We start from the raw sequence: 14,654 nt of genomic DNA, 5'->3' as shown, positions 1-14,654 counted from the left end.
TGGTCGCTTTTGAAATCTTATCAGTGTGAATAAAGCATTTCAGTTGCCTACACCACCCCCACCCCCAGCTACTTCTTGTTCCAGGAACATGGTTACCAGGGTCCCCAATATTCAGCATCAGCTCTTTTCACCAGGTAGAAATCATGGTCTTGGGACTGCATCTGATATCAAATCTTCAGCATCAACTGGGTGTGGTGGTACCCACCTTTAATTCCAAAACTGGAGAGGCAGAGACAGGAAGGTCTCTGAGTTTGAGGCCAGCCTGCTGCCTGGTTTACATATGGAGTTCCATGACAGCCAGGGAATATAACTTCATTATCCATTCTTGTTCTCGAAGGCCCTATTCTGCAGCTCTGGGCATATGGCTAGCAAAGCTTTAGATCAGGTCCCCACAAGACCACCAATATATGACCTACAGACATCTCTATCCACATCCTGTAGTATTGCACATACTAAGGTTTTAAGGCCTAGCACCATCTTTACTCAAGGGATGTAAGAAGGTCTCTCATTTTACTCCTGCAAGAGATTAGACACCAGAATCATAAATCCAGATGCATCCTTTACATATCCCATAGTTCTTAGAGAAGATTTTCAGAGCAAACAGACTTAAGAGACTGAAAAAGTCCTGGCACTACTTGGGCATATACCATGAGGCTTCCAGAGGACCTCATCTAGGTCTCACACCCACAAAAAGTGGTTAAAGTGCTACATGCCCCGGTACCTACTTCATCTCACACCTAAGGAAGGTACCCTTTGTGTTTCAGAACCTAGATTCTGGAATTATGTCACTACAGCCTTGTCTCATAAGACCCAGTGTAGGTTCCATGGCATCCTGTGACATCAGAACTTTGGCCAGTGGTGCCACAATCATATACCTCTCCTGCATTTATCTTGGGTCCCATGGAAGGTCTTTACATGCCTGAAAGCATCAGCTCATGGCATCACCTATGTTTGTCCTTGGGGAAGACTTGGGATAGTTTTCAGTATCCTGTAGCACAGCTAATGATAGTTGCCACCAAAATATCTATCATTATTCCCACCTTTGATGTCTGAGAATCCACACACCTTTGGATGCCTGTGTTCACTACATAATTATACAACTCTTTATGAACTGCTGTGGTCTAGACTGTCAGGATACTCATGGACCCTGCTGACATCAAGCAAAGATGAAAACACACAGGCTGGGCTCAGTTATAGGCAAAGATGGGATCTAGAAGGCACCCTACAAGGAACTGTTCAGGGATACAAGCAGAGAAAGTTTATAAGGAAGAGTACTTTCCAGAAGGGAGGTGGGCCATAGCTGGGGAAAGGCCAAGCTGAATGTTCCCACTATCCAGCACATTGGGATCTTCCTATATTATTTATGCAGTGTGCTCTTTTAAGTATGCTTAAGCTTTAGTTGGGGTGGACTTTCCCTGAATTTTTTTCCTGGGTTTATCACTTTTCTTATATTTATTAATTTGTATAACGCACTTCATTATGTGTGAGCTCTACTCTTCTGCCCCAGCTTTACTACCAAACCCGGTAGATATGGAGATCATAGACATCTGCATATTTATTTCCCCATGTCTCAGTTGCCTTTCCTCTTCAGCTAAGCGAGACCACCCTAAGAATCAGTATGGGTACATAACTCTGGCTGTGGCTAAGACACAGATTTGCAAAGTTGAGCCTATATGATGGGAAAGCAGAGACTTCTACAAGGAAAAGTTAAGACAACATTTGTATGGATGAGTAGGAGCTGGAACAGAACACTGGTGTGGCAGGGTGTAGAGAATCACTCAGTGTCTGCTTCCTCTTAGATTGTTTGGTTGTTTTTTCTAGTCTCAGTTCCTCAGAGGTTTGATAGAAATGCAGCCACTTCTTGGGAATTTCCCACACATGCACTGGCAGATCATGCCTGGTGTGAGGAAGCAGCTAGCTGGGTGTGGTCTGTGGGTGAGTCAACATGACTGGAAGGCAGCTCCCATATTCTCCCCCATTGCACTTGTATAATTTCGGCCTCACGAGGTCATTCATTGTCTGAGCGTGTATGCCTCAGCTGACAAGGCTGAACCTGGCCCCATACAACACTTTGTCTTGTGGATCCGACGGAAAGTGACTCATCACTCACCTGTCATGCCTCGTGAACTCCAGCACTGAGAAGCAGGAGAGAAAAGCGAAACCTCCCTAGTCTCCTCAGCAAGAAGGCACCAAACCTGATGATGGTCATGTTCTATTGTTCCATTCTTTCCCTCCATCATTCGTACTCTTCCTGTCCGAATCTGCCCACTGGGTATGTTTCTCACAGGCAACAAACAGTTGGGCTTGTTTTTTAAGACATGGTCTCTCTAAATAGCCCTGGCTATCCTGGAATTCACTATGTAGACTAGGCTGGCATGGAACTCACAGAGATCTTCCTGTATGCTGGGATTAGAGGCATGAGCCACCATGCTAGGTCATTTTTTTGTCTTGATTTTTTTTCCCTTGAGATAGGGTCTCAGGTAGCCCATCTGGGCTTAAACTTTTGGGGTTATAGATGTGCACCATCACACTTGATCTATTCAATGCTATGAGTCAAACCCAGGACTTTAAGTATACTAGGCAAACACTCTACCAACTGAGGTGCTTCACATCCCTTGCCCAGATGTTGCTTTCTTGGGGCTGGGAAAATAGTTCATTGGCGAAGTGCTTGCTATGCAGGCATGAGGACCCAAGTTCAGATCCCCAGCACTCATAAAAAATCGGATACGGCAATGCAGGTCTGTAATCCAGTGCCAGTGGGGTAGAGAAAGGCAGATCCCTAGAGCTTGTAGCAAACCACTAGCTGACTGCATAAACTGCAAGTTCAGTGAGATACCCTGTCTGAAAAAGTAAGGGAGAAGCAATTGAGGAAGACACGCAACATTGACTCTATCTGTATGGTTTCAGTGCTCTGGGAAAGTAAATAGTTTTTACATGTTGTTGATGAGTGTCAGAGCCCACCTTTATTCTCCATTAATAGACATTTCATTTTATCTTAAGCTATTAGGAGAAAAGGAAAGGATTCCTAGAACTTATACTGTAGACCAGGCTGGCCTCAAACTCAGAGACCCACCTGCTTCTCTTCCTCCCCCCCCCCGGGAAATTAAGATAGAGTATCTTTTTTTTTTTTTTTTTTTTTTGGTTTTTCGAGACAGGGTTTCTCTGTGGCTTTGGAGCCTGTCCTGGAACTAGCTCTTGTAGACCAGGCTGGTCTCGAACTCACAGAGATTCATCTGCCTCTGCCTCCCAAGTGCTGGGATTAAAGGCGTGTGCCACCACCGCCCGGCAAGATAGAGTATCTTAAGTTTATTGTGATGAAATACTGACCAAAAGTAACTTGGGGAGCATCTCAGTTCTTTTTCTATTGATGTGACAAAATGCCATGACCAAGGCGACTTCTGAAAGAAAGCGTTTGTTGGGGCTTACAGTCCAGAGGGCTGGAGTCCATGAGCATCACAGTGGGGAGCATGGTGGCAGGCGGGGATGGAGCTGGAGCTTATATCCTTTCCCAAAGCAGGAGGCAGAGAGAGCTAACAGAAAATAGGATGGCTTTGGAACCCTCAAAGCCCACCCCCAGGTACACCTCCCCCAATAAAGCCATACTTCTTGATCCTTCCTCAACAGTTCCACCAACTAGGACCAAGCATTCAAATACATGAGTCTATAAGGACCACCCATTCTCATTCAAACCACCACAGGTAAGAATGTGTTTATTTCATTTTACATTTCCAGGTAACAGGAACTCAAACAGGGCAGGAACCTGGAGGCAGGAACTGAAACAGAAGCCATAGAGGAACACTGCTCACTGGCTTGCTCTTCTTACCTTGTTTAATTTGGTTTCTTAGACAATGTAGTCCTACCTGCCCAGGGTGGTACCTTCCCCAGTGGGTTGGTCCTCCCACCTCAATCATTAATCAAGATGTTCTACTGATTTGCCCATATGCCAATCGTAGGGAAGCATTTTCTTAATTATGATTCTTTATTCTGAGATATGTATAGGTTGTATTAAGTTGATAAAAACTTAATACACAGAGCAATACAGTACTATAAAGCACTTTGGCATTCAAACCTAAATTATACTTATGACAAAATGGAACAAACAGGTTAAGATAATCTGTTCGTAAGCTAACTTAATCATGAGTAAACTCTGGACCAAACTTTGCAAGTGGAATCAAGGTCTAAGATTTTATTTAGAGCCCATTCCACCTGGTTCCTTTTCCTTTAGTTTAAAATGGGCTTAGGAGTTAATTCTTAGATATTCATTTCAGCTAGGACTGGATGAAATTAATAAAAATTGAACCTAGAATTAAAACTTTTCCTTTTTTTTTTCAGGAGAGGGTTTATCTCTTTAACAGCTCTGGCTGTCCTGGAAATCACTTTGTAGACCAGGCTGGCCTCGAACTCAGAGATCTGCCTGCTTCTGCCTTGAGTGCTGGGATTATTAAAGGTGTGTGCCACCACCACTATCACAATTTATAAAGGACAGTAAGAGTCACAATAGAACTGTAACAATATACATAGGTTGTATGAATGTGGTCAAAATATTTGTTTTCATTTAATTAGTATTTCTGAATCAGTTAGATAATGTTGACTACAGGGAACAGAAGCCAGATGGGTGGGGAGAGGGTTACAGCTCTCTCCTTCATATTAAACCATTAGTGTTCTTACCTGCATTTTGCTCATTTTTCTAATTCCATCTCAACTGTTTAGAACATTCATGGAGCCTTAGTCAGATTCTGACCCGAGGAGTGGGGGTTTGTCTCCATTTCTCCAAATAGAGGCTGAACACTTTGGTCAATAGTTGGGACTGGATCCAGGAGCACCGCATTGCAGAGAGGAAGCCCTTCTTGAGATTAGATTAGGATGTCTCATTTCATTAACACTTTACAAGTGTTGGGTAACTAGGTGGAGGATATTTAACTGTCAATGAAAATAATCTTCCAAAAGACATTACGTCTTGTAAATAGCAGTGTCATAATGGGAATAAGTGTCAGTAAACTAAGGCTGTACCCAGGGTGGTTGGGGAAACAGGAAGTTGCAAAGGCAAAATAAGATTATTATATCACAAAAAACTAAGTTTTGGCTGTAAGAGCAACAAGAGTGGTAATAGTCCAAGGCTGGACAGACAGCAACTGAGCACAGGGCCTTACACAAGCATCCAAGTGTGGCAGCCTTGGTGTAAGCAAGGGTTTTGGCAGTCTGTGAGGTAGACAAAGGGGCTCCTTCTCCCCCAACATTCACATGGATTCCAGGCTTCAGACGCAGGTCAACAGACTTGCACAGCAAGCACCTTTACCTGCTGAGCTGTGTAACACGTGCCCCCTCCTGGCTTGTTAATCTGACTGGGGACTTAACTATCATTTCTAGTTACGACGGTCATGGGAGGAAATAGTAGCTAGTGTCTGTCACACATGGCCCAGGGTGTTAACTTTTCTTAATTTTGCAAATCTGGAGTATGCCCCATTAAGTTGCTGGGCCACTTGTGTCTCCACATAGGAAAGGACCCAGGCGCTCAAAGGCAGTGCCTGGGCAAGCCTATGTGCTTGGTCACGTTTTGAGACTCCCTGGACAGTGCTGCTGGTAAAGACTCTGAAACAGGAGGTGTTGTTTAGCTGGCAAAGAGGTTGAGGGCATAAATAAATAAATAAATAATTTTTCTTCCCATTTATTCTAACACCAAGAGATATCCTCCTAGCCAGAGCTTCCGCAGCTCCCCAGTAGTCCGTGGGGCAGGCAGGGCAGAGATACAGGTGCCCCTGCCCCCATCCAAGTTCTTACACGTACCTGGTCTGTAGAACCTGCAGCTCACAGGGTAAATTAGCATTAGTGCCACTCCGCAGGGCACCACCAGTTGTGCCTTGAAGTCAGTGCTCTAAGCCTCAAGTGGCTCTTCCAAAAACATCTCCAGGAGGCCTTACCCAGAGTTCTAGGATCTCTAGGAGAGGCTAGAAGGCTCCGAGGAAACCTGGCTTCATGATCACTACTCAATTCAAGTTCTTAGCAGGCCATAGGCCAAATGGGTGAACATCCCTCTTGCCCCCGTGAGTTAAACTCCCATTATGGCTGGACCTTCCTCAAGATTCAGGGCCTAGATGCTGGAAAAAAGCACTTGATGGGCAAAACTATGTCTGCCCACCCTGCAGAACTGCACCTGCACAGCCTTGGGGCTCATCCTAAGCCTCAAGGAAGGGTAGCTTGTACTTCAGAAGGGCCCTGGGGTAAGAGGCTGCCTCCAGAACTCTTCCTGCATCATGACCTGTGGAGTATTACAGGGCCTCGGCAGCAGCCACGCTATCCTCCAGCTGCTGAAGCAGCTCCTCTGGCTGTGGGGAGAATGCGCTGGTGTCCACTCTTTGAAAGTCGAGATGTGCAACCACAGAGGCCAGCACATCTGCAAGGCGGCCAACATCAAATGCAGCCTGCTGCAGGCCCAGCCCGAGGCCTGTGCTGGCCCCTGTATCCCCCTTCAGTCCTTGCCTCAGGACAAGAAGCCTCTTTTCAGCGATGACCTTGAGAAAATGGTAAAATTCTTCGAAATTGATCCCTGTGCAGGCCTTCATGATGACCTGGGCCAAGAGGAAAAGGAAAGTAAGGCCTGGGAATTACATCCAGACTCAGACTGCTCGGTGCGCAAAGATTCCTCCCACACACCCAGGTGTCAGGGTTAAGACGGGACCCGGAGGCAAAGGGACAGAGCCAGGAGAGTGGCCAGTAGGGTCTGTGTCATGAAGCCTGGCCCTGGCATCCGCACTGGACTCAAAGCTGGCTCAGCCTGGGCTGGTTGATCCCACCTGGCAGTGGTGGTGCCAGTCAGGCATGGAGTCCTTCCACTCTCTGACCTCCTGCTGGACTGCCTGGAGTTCTTGCTGCAGGAAGCGCCACATGTTAGCCAGGTTGCAGCCATTGACCCAGTTGTGGTTGATAGAGATAGTGTCGTCCTGGAAGGCAGAGGAAAAGCTCCATGAGGCAACAGCAGGCATCACCTTTGGTGGGCAAATCAAATCCTGTTCCACATCCACCAGACTTGGTGTTTTCAGTGGGTGTGACAGCTTAACTAGACACAGTCTAGACTTATCTGAGAAGACAGTCTCAGTGAGGAACTGTCTACATTGGATTGGCTTGTGGGCGTGTCTGTGGGGAGCTTGTCTTCACTGATGTGGGAGGACCCAGCTCACTGTGGGTAGCACCACCATTCCCTAAGCAGAGGGTCCTGAACTGTGGAAGAGCAGAAAACTGAGCCGAGCATAAATGAAAAAGTAAACATGTACGCATTCGCCTCTCTGTTCTTGACTGGCTGTGATGTGACTGGTTGTCTGAAGTTCCTGCCTTGACTTCCCCACAACCATGAACGTGGAATACACCCTCCCCCCCGCCCCAAGTTGCTTGTGTCAGAGTACTTTGTCACAGCAAAGGTAGAAAGCAGACACCCAGCCTCGGAAGCCAGGAAATGCTGACCCCCATCTCATGATGGGGCTAACACGTCTGGATGAGAGCTGGAGGGTCCAAGTTAGAACAGGGCAAGTGGATGAGCTCTCCGTGGTCTCACTGTGGCTTTCCTGCCCTGTGTCCAGCCTTTGCAGGGGAATAGTACTGCTTTCTTTCTACAGAGGCAGTTGGGGGTATAGAGGGAGGGAGCCTGGCAGAAGCAGGGTCATGTGCACTGTCTTACCAGGTTGTACACTTGATGGTGCCATCCGCTGGGCACAAATATCATCTCACCAGCCTCCTGTATGACTTCCAGGGGTAGACTGCTGTGCTGGATCCTGGGATACAGGCGAGTGTCCAGGAGTTCGGGGGCAGTCACATCATAAGGCAGGTTACCATGGCAGTCACGAAGGTCCTCCTCCTGTCCTGGCGGGAAGAACACCCATTTCTTCCTTCCACAGATGTTCACTGACCAGCTGAAGGAGCGGAAGATGTCCGCATGGAAGGGAGACCTACAGCAAGGGCTTCTGGTTTGTGTCTTACGGAGTCCTGTGTGGACCCTGGCTTTTTTGATAGGCCTCTAGGCAGATGCCCCAGATGGTCACACCTCCCACCTCATCTTTACCAGGTGCCCCTGGGCCCCGCATAGACAAAGCGGTAGTCATCCACATTGAGGACATCCCAGAACTCGTTCAGCCAATCTGATGAGAAGTACACAGGCAGGGTGAATATATCTTCCAAGTCATCCACCAACGAGTCTCTGAGGAAAGAACAGGAGCGTTATAGCGCTAATCTACTCTGTGCCCTATCTCAGCAGGCCCACCCGCATCAAATAGGGTCACCCAAGATCACCCAGTCCTGGTGGACTGCTTGACTGTAGCAGATTCCAAGGACCTGAGCTGAACCTCAAGTTGCTCAGTTCAGAATGCTGAAGATAAAATGACTTTGGGGGTACTGTGCTTAGGTACTCCACCGTGGCCTTGGTCACTGGGACTTTGCACAAATGTTGAGCAGCAGCATCCCAGTTCCTCTTCCTTTTCTTCACCAATACCAGAGAGCTTAACACTAGCTGGCAAATCCAGGCTACAACCCCAGGTGTGAGAGCCTCAAAACCCACCACTGGGTCCCCAGACATTGGATCATATTAACATCAGCCTCAGAGAAGGCACAACTCCATCAACATCATGCTGGAAAAAGCATCTAGATTCATGTTCCTGTAACTTCTAATAAGAGACAGAGATAGGCAGAGCCCCATAACAAATTATCTGTAGGTCCAAACATTAGGATCGTCTGCTTTTGAGCACTCAGCAAACTATTAAACTCTGCTCAGGCATTGCTTCCCCTGTGGCCTCCTGATTATGCAACTCCATGCCTTCTTCTGCCCTTATGGTTTCAGGGTCTTCTAGACAAAAGTACAGGCAAACATTGAACTTACATCAGTGATCAATTTTCTAGCATAAATATGCCAGTATAATAGTTGGGAAATATTCATTAACTCCTCCACACACACACACACACACACACAAAAAAAAAAAACCCAAAATAAAACAACCCAATAGAAATGTTTACTTAAAATCTCAAATTTCAACACACGACAGTATTAGGCCTGTGAGTCCATCTGTACGTGCTCAAACATTATTCAGATCTAGGACCAGTGTCTGATCACACTTTACCCAGCTCCTGCATGGGCCAGTTTTCTGCCCGAACAAGTAGAATGACAGAGTAGCCAGAGGCTGGTGTTTCTTTTGCATCTGGTCAGTTGTGGAAATTGCAGGGGCCTGAATTCCATCCCACTCTACAGTCCTGAGCCTTATTTTGCACACAAGTGATATAGGAATTCAACTGTTCAGTGCGCCTTCTGCTGGGGTTCCGAGCACAACCGTCTGTGCTTGTGAAAGGCACACCGGGCAGAGAAAACACGTGGTTCCAGGGCCACCATGGAGGGAGTGATTGTGAAAGGCACATCCGGCAGGGAAAACACAAGGTCCCAGGGCCACCACGGAGGGAGTGGTGTTGTTCTCAAAGTGAGCATCATGTGGGCTGGAGGTCTTAGGTACAGCCAAAACTCTGACAATGGTCTTATGTACTGACATGTCCAAGTTGGAAATACCATAAATTAAAAAATGTACTAACAGCATGTGCTTAGATGCTCAAGACCTTAGCATTAGCACTTCCAAAAATAAAAGGGCAGCAGTGCGCCTGTATGCACGGCCATTGTAGCATATCACAGCAACGGAGCATACTTTAGAGGCGTGATCATTTTAGTAGACCCATGGACTGGGTGGGGGTATCGCTTCTCGATGCTGAGAGAGAACAAAGAGAGAAGGGAAGGGGAAGAAACAGACCACATGTGGCCAGCCTGGGAAAACAGCAAAATTCAAATCTCGAAGTTTACTAAACGTTCTGCACTCCTGCACCATCACGAAGTCAAAATCTCCTAAGTAAAACTGTCACGAGTTGATGTGTGAGCGAAGCGGAGGCTAATCAGGTGTTGAGCGCCTCTTTAAGCGATTCTCAGAGTGGGGCAAGAGCGGTTGTAGAAAGGGCGCTTGCTCCTTTTGAGAACCTAGAATGGGCCAGGCAATGGCAAGAATCCCCAGAACAACCATGGAGTGGGGTCACGGAGAGGACAGCCCCAGAGGATCTGAGAGGAACCTGCTCAGACATACAGAGGAGGCCACCTGGACCCATTCAAAATCCACACAACACTTACTTTCCTCATGACAGTCCATGTGGGCTGGGTGGTGACCTTTCCCAGGAAGCTCCCTCACACCAGCTTTGAGACAGACTAGAACTCTGCTGGAGAGGTAACCCCTCCGAGTGCTGGAGGAATGACCTACACTGCTCTACCAAGGAGGCCTGCACTCGCCGTTTAGGGAAAGGGCTGTAGTCTCTTCCGCCAGCCTGACTGCTCCGTTACCTGCACAGGTGCCAGTCCTTGAGGTAGAGGCAGCCCCTCGGGGAGGAGCAGCCTCCTTGTATGTACTCCTTCCAGTAACTGATGTAGTCACGGAAGGGCATGTGCTCCTTGGGATTTGAATTGTATTCCCGCACTCCACAATTGGCAACCGGTACAACCACGTCTCCTGCAGCGAGAGGGTGGGCACAGAAGTGGCAGAGTCATCCGTGTAGTTCACCCCCTTGGGCTCCTGCCACCCTCTGGGCTAATTATCCAGAATTATCCAGATCCCACTCGATTGTCCCGTCCTGGCCACCCTCCCATCCCGGGGTCTACGCCTTCCATCTGCTCCGACTTCCCCAGGTCAGGCCGCCAGCGGCCCTACCATACTTCTGCAGCAGATAATCGAAGTCAGGCTTCCCCGCCGACGTCACCCAGCGCCGCCGGCTGCCCCAGCTCTCGGTGAAGGCGCTGGAAAACACGCAGGGCAGGTTAGGCAGCAGGAAGCCCTTCACGAAGTCGGCGTAGGAGAAGGTGTCCGGCGACTGAATGAAGGTCACACTGCTGGGTGCCGGCCCGCCGCAGCCAGGGACTCGGCCCCCGAGGTCCCGGTAGTGCCGCTCGGCAAAGGTGCGAGTCTCCCGATCCATCCACCGGGGAACCTGACCTCGGAGGCCCAGCCCTGCTTCTCACTACACTCTAAATGGGGAATGGAGGCCGAGAACCCTAAGACCTGTTTGGACCAAAAACCACAGTGAAAGAGCCCGGAACCAGATACCACAGGTGCAGCCTTCCAGCAGGAACTCAAGCCTTGCCGCTCCCAGGATGTGCGCGTGCGCCCTACGCGGGCCCGCCCTCCCGCGCAGGCGCAGAGCGCTCGCCCAGTGGCGGACCTGCTTCCCAGCGGCTGGCGTCTGTGTTTGGTGGTCCAGTGGCGCTTGCCACTGCGTCTCCTGTGCGCTCCTCTTGTCTCAGGTGAGCGGTACTGCTAACGCGCAGCTAGGCAGTACTTGAGCCCACCACTGAGACAGGAGATGGACATAAGTCCCAAACCTTAGGGGATGAAGGAGTCCTGAAGAGATGGTGGGGTGCGAGCGGAGGGTGAGGATCCGCGGGGCGTGGTGAGGCTCCTGAGTCTCCGGGATAGGTCGAGGAATCTTTCCAAGGATTGTGTTGTTTACCTAGAGGTAGAACGGGAGAAAGGTGACTTTTGGGAGATTCTGAGGTTCAGATAGAGAGGTGTGTGGATTAGGTCGGGCAAGAGTAGAAACAGGAGGCAGAGGATTGTTTGATATAATTCGCCCGTTGTGGACCTCATGTGTTTCTTGTGGTCAAAGTGTAGTACTCTATGGCAGCTAGGTCATGGTAGGAGATGACAGCTCTTAGAGAAATTCAAGTGGAGAGAAACATATCCACGCCAAGACTCCTGCTGCACGCCTTAATCCCAGCATCGGGGACGCTGAGGTGGAAAGATCCAAGGGTTCTTAGGACAATATGAACCACAAACCAAGACTTGTCTCCAAAAGAAAAAAAAAGCCAGAATATAATAACAACAACAATAAAACCCCAAATCATCCAAAAATTCCATCTATGTGCAATCATTAAATCTTCTGGTATCAAGCCCGTTTTTCCAGGCATACATGAATTTGTTCATTTGATTCCTGTTCCCCCCTCCTTCTCCCGGAGTTTTCCTTCTTTTCCTACACTGGCAGTATGTTATATTTGGAAACATCTTTTTAGATCTTTAATCTACTTCTTGGTATACAGTTCTTTAAAGTCTTGGATTATTTGAGCTGATAAATGCCATTTTGCACATAAGTTGCCCAACACCATCCGACATCCAGTAGGGTAGATTCCAGGTGGAGCTGGTAACTGAAACATGAGCAGGACCAGAGAGAGTGGGGACTTTCAACCCAGTCCTCGGCCCCTAGGGCTGAAGGTTGAGTAGGTTATCAATGACCAGTGTTTAGTCAGCATTGCCCCTGTAATATTAAGTCCAGAAAATCCTTAGAGGACTCATTCAGAGGATCTTGGGTCTTCTCATACTTTGACCTCTTGCATCTTTTTATACCCTGTGTAATGGCCTTTATAATAAAACAGTAAATGTAAGTTAGTGTTTCTCTTAGTAATATGAGTTTCTGGGAGAAAGCCAACTCAAAGAGGGGTCTTTGGGATCCTCTTTCTAGGTACTGGTCATCAGAAAGAGGTGGCACAGCCTGAGCTTACATCTGCACTGAAGTAGGGACCTCTTGGGAGATTGAACCCCCACCCTTGGGATCTGATGCCATCTTGAGGCAGACATTGTCATAGCTGAACTGAATTAAAGGACCTTCTTCTGGTGTCCACTGCTGGCAGTTTTAGGGTCCCAGAATTCAGGGCTATGATGTAAGACTAAAGGTAAAATAAGTGGTTTGTTTTTTCCATAAAAGTTTGAAAAACCCAAGTAGGAATTGCTTCTTTTCCTGTGTATCTGAGACCAGTGTCCCGAGAAAGAGGTCAGGGCCAGCAGGTGTGTGTGCTGTCAAGAGTTCTGGGGCAGCACAGCCCCTAACACAGTGACTGGGACATGGGCTCCTGACCCCTATTTAGTTAGTGTTGTAATTCTGGTCTTCAGTGGTGGCCTCCGGGTGTCAGTAACACCATCGGATATGTGAGGCCCGGAGAGAGGCCTGGAACACAGGTGTGTGTCCATGAAGTTACCTCCCTACCCCCAGCTGGGAACCGCTGGTGATGCACATCCTCTGCCCACACAGACCTATGGAAACTACACATCCTGGGCAGAGCCACCCCAGAGGAAAACAGGAAAGGACTGGAGTTGGCACCCCTAGGAGATGAGGTGGAAACAGTGGATGGTCTCATTTCTCTCTGGATGTCTACATCATGCCCTGCAGCTAGGCCCTGGCGTTTGAAACATCCTCAGAAGCATGGCTGAGCCTCCCGGGGTGGAGATGGGAACTTGTGAGGGAGTGGAAAGAGGGTCTGCCGTGGAGCAGGAGGGGAGCAGGAGGGCAGGTAATGGAAAAAGCCAGTCTTGCCGCCCCCGCTCGGACACACTGCCCCACTGTTCTCCCTCTCGGCCCCGGAGTAGAAGGTGTGCAGAACGTTGCGTGTTCCGTTACTTTGGAAATTAACTAAAAATAGGCTGTTTACTCGCTATTGAGTTCTACTCAAGGGCACATGTGTGATGCAAATGCTGAAAGAGACCCATTGTGCCCACCCCAGTGTGTTAGGCGTCAATAGTCAAGTGACGTGGGCCTAGCCCCCAAGAACATCACTTATGTGAATTAGCTTGACACCCAGGGGGTGCCTGCCATGACTTCTCATGGTGACTGTGCCTCTTCCATTCAGAGTCCACACAGGACTCCTACTCTACCTGTACTGGTGGAGGCAAGTTACACCAAACAAAGAATTCAGGAACAGAGCATCTCTGGAGGCCCACTCAGTATGTGACCAGGTGCCCATGGAGTGCACAAGGCTTCTGTGAAGGTCACCTTCGGTGCACAGAGCGAGTTACCTTGGGAAATCTCTCAGGTATGGGAGTTCTGTGATTGTGGTGGGCATGAGGAAGGGGAAAGGTGCCATTTAAGCAGCAGAAGCTTTAAGATGAAGAACAATTCAGAGTCGGGTGGAGAGGAAGGGGCAGCAGAATGAAGCACAGAGCCCCATTTGACGGTCGGAGCTGGACTCGCGAGGTGGTGTTTTCTGTGATTTGTTTTGCGGTGCCCTTTCTCACTCTCCCAGAACTCAGAGCCCCCCATATGCCTAGCAGGTGCTTTACCCTTCGGGACCCAGTATTCAGAAGAGTTTTCAACAGAAGCCCGCCGTTTTCTCATTCTGTTTCCTAACTGGTTGGTGGTGAATGAAGGGGCAGGAGGAAGTGAGAAGGTCCCGAGGGGCTGTGTCGATGGAGGATGACACCACACTCGAGAGGGTGTCACTGTGGAGAACTGTCAGTGCTGACAGATGGGGGTCACAACCTGTATCCCAAGCCAGGTATGAATAGAGCCAGATTAAAAATGGAAAGTACAGAAAGAAAATTTATTCAATGTGGCCACATTGGGACAGATGATCTAGTGAACCTCCAATCTGGAGTGAGATTAAATAGAAGGCTGAAGATTTGCCTATTTAAGCAACACAGGTGTGGCCCCATCATTAACCCATCCTTGATTGGACTTCAGTCTCCTGTAAGGTGGTCTAACAAGTTGTTAGACTCATGTGAACCCTCTTTCTGGGAGACAAGTTCTCTCTGGCTCTTTTCCTTTTCCCAGCTTGAGATTCCTGGGGAGATTCCCATCTCTTTGGGTCCATTGTTTCAATACTCTGATAATCA

At 48.5% G+C, this 14,654-nt stretch overlaps 2 protein-coding genes across 2 annotated transcripts in view; one reads left to right on the top strand and one right to left on the bottom strand.

Moving 5' to 3' along the window:
- Positions 1–3,759: 3,759 nt before the first annotated feature.
- Jmjd4 (jumonji domain containing 4) lies at positions 3,760–11,149 on the bottom strand. The gene is made up of 6 exons (XM_057774528.1): positions 10,710–11,149; positions 10,346–10,511; positions 8,051–8,185; positions 7,670–7,937; positions 6,792–6,938; positions 3,760–6,566 (listed from the first exon to the last, which is right to left on the bottom strand). Exons 1-6 carry the CDS (start codon positions 10,972–10,974, stop codon positions 6,267–6,269), a joined length of 1,281 nt encoding a protein of 426 aa, XP_057630511.1. The 5' UTR covers positions 10,975–11,149; the 3' UTR covers positions 3,760–6,266.
- Positions 11,150–11,183: 34 nt separating this feature from the next.
- Snap47 (synaptosome associated protein 47) overlaps positions 11,184–14,654 on the top strand; it is a 55,536-nt gene continuing 52,065 nt past the window's right edge. The window contains exon 1 of the mRNA XM_057774529.1: positions 11,184–11,299. The gene's annotated coding sequence lies outside the window, so the exon portion shown is untranslated. The remainder of the gene's footprint in view (positions 11,300–14,654) is intronic.

This window comes from Chionomys nivalis, chromosome 7 (genome assembly GCF_950005125.1).
Source record: "Chionomys nivalis chromosome 7, mChiNiv1.1, whole genome shotgun sequence".
NCBI lineage: Eukaryota > Metazoa > Chordata > Mammalia > Rodentia > Cricetidae > Chionomys > Chionomys nivalis.
Note: the sequence above shows the minus strand (reverse complement) of the source record. Positions and strands in the feature narration are given on the sequence as shown.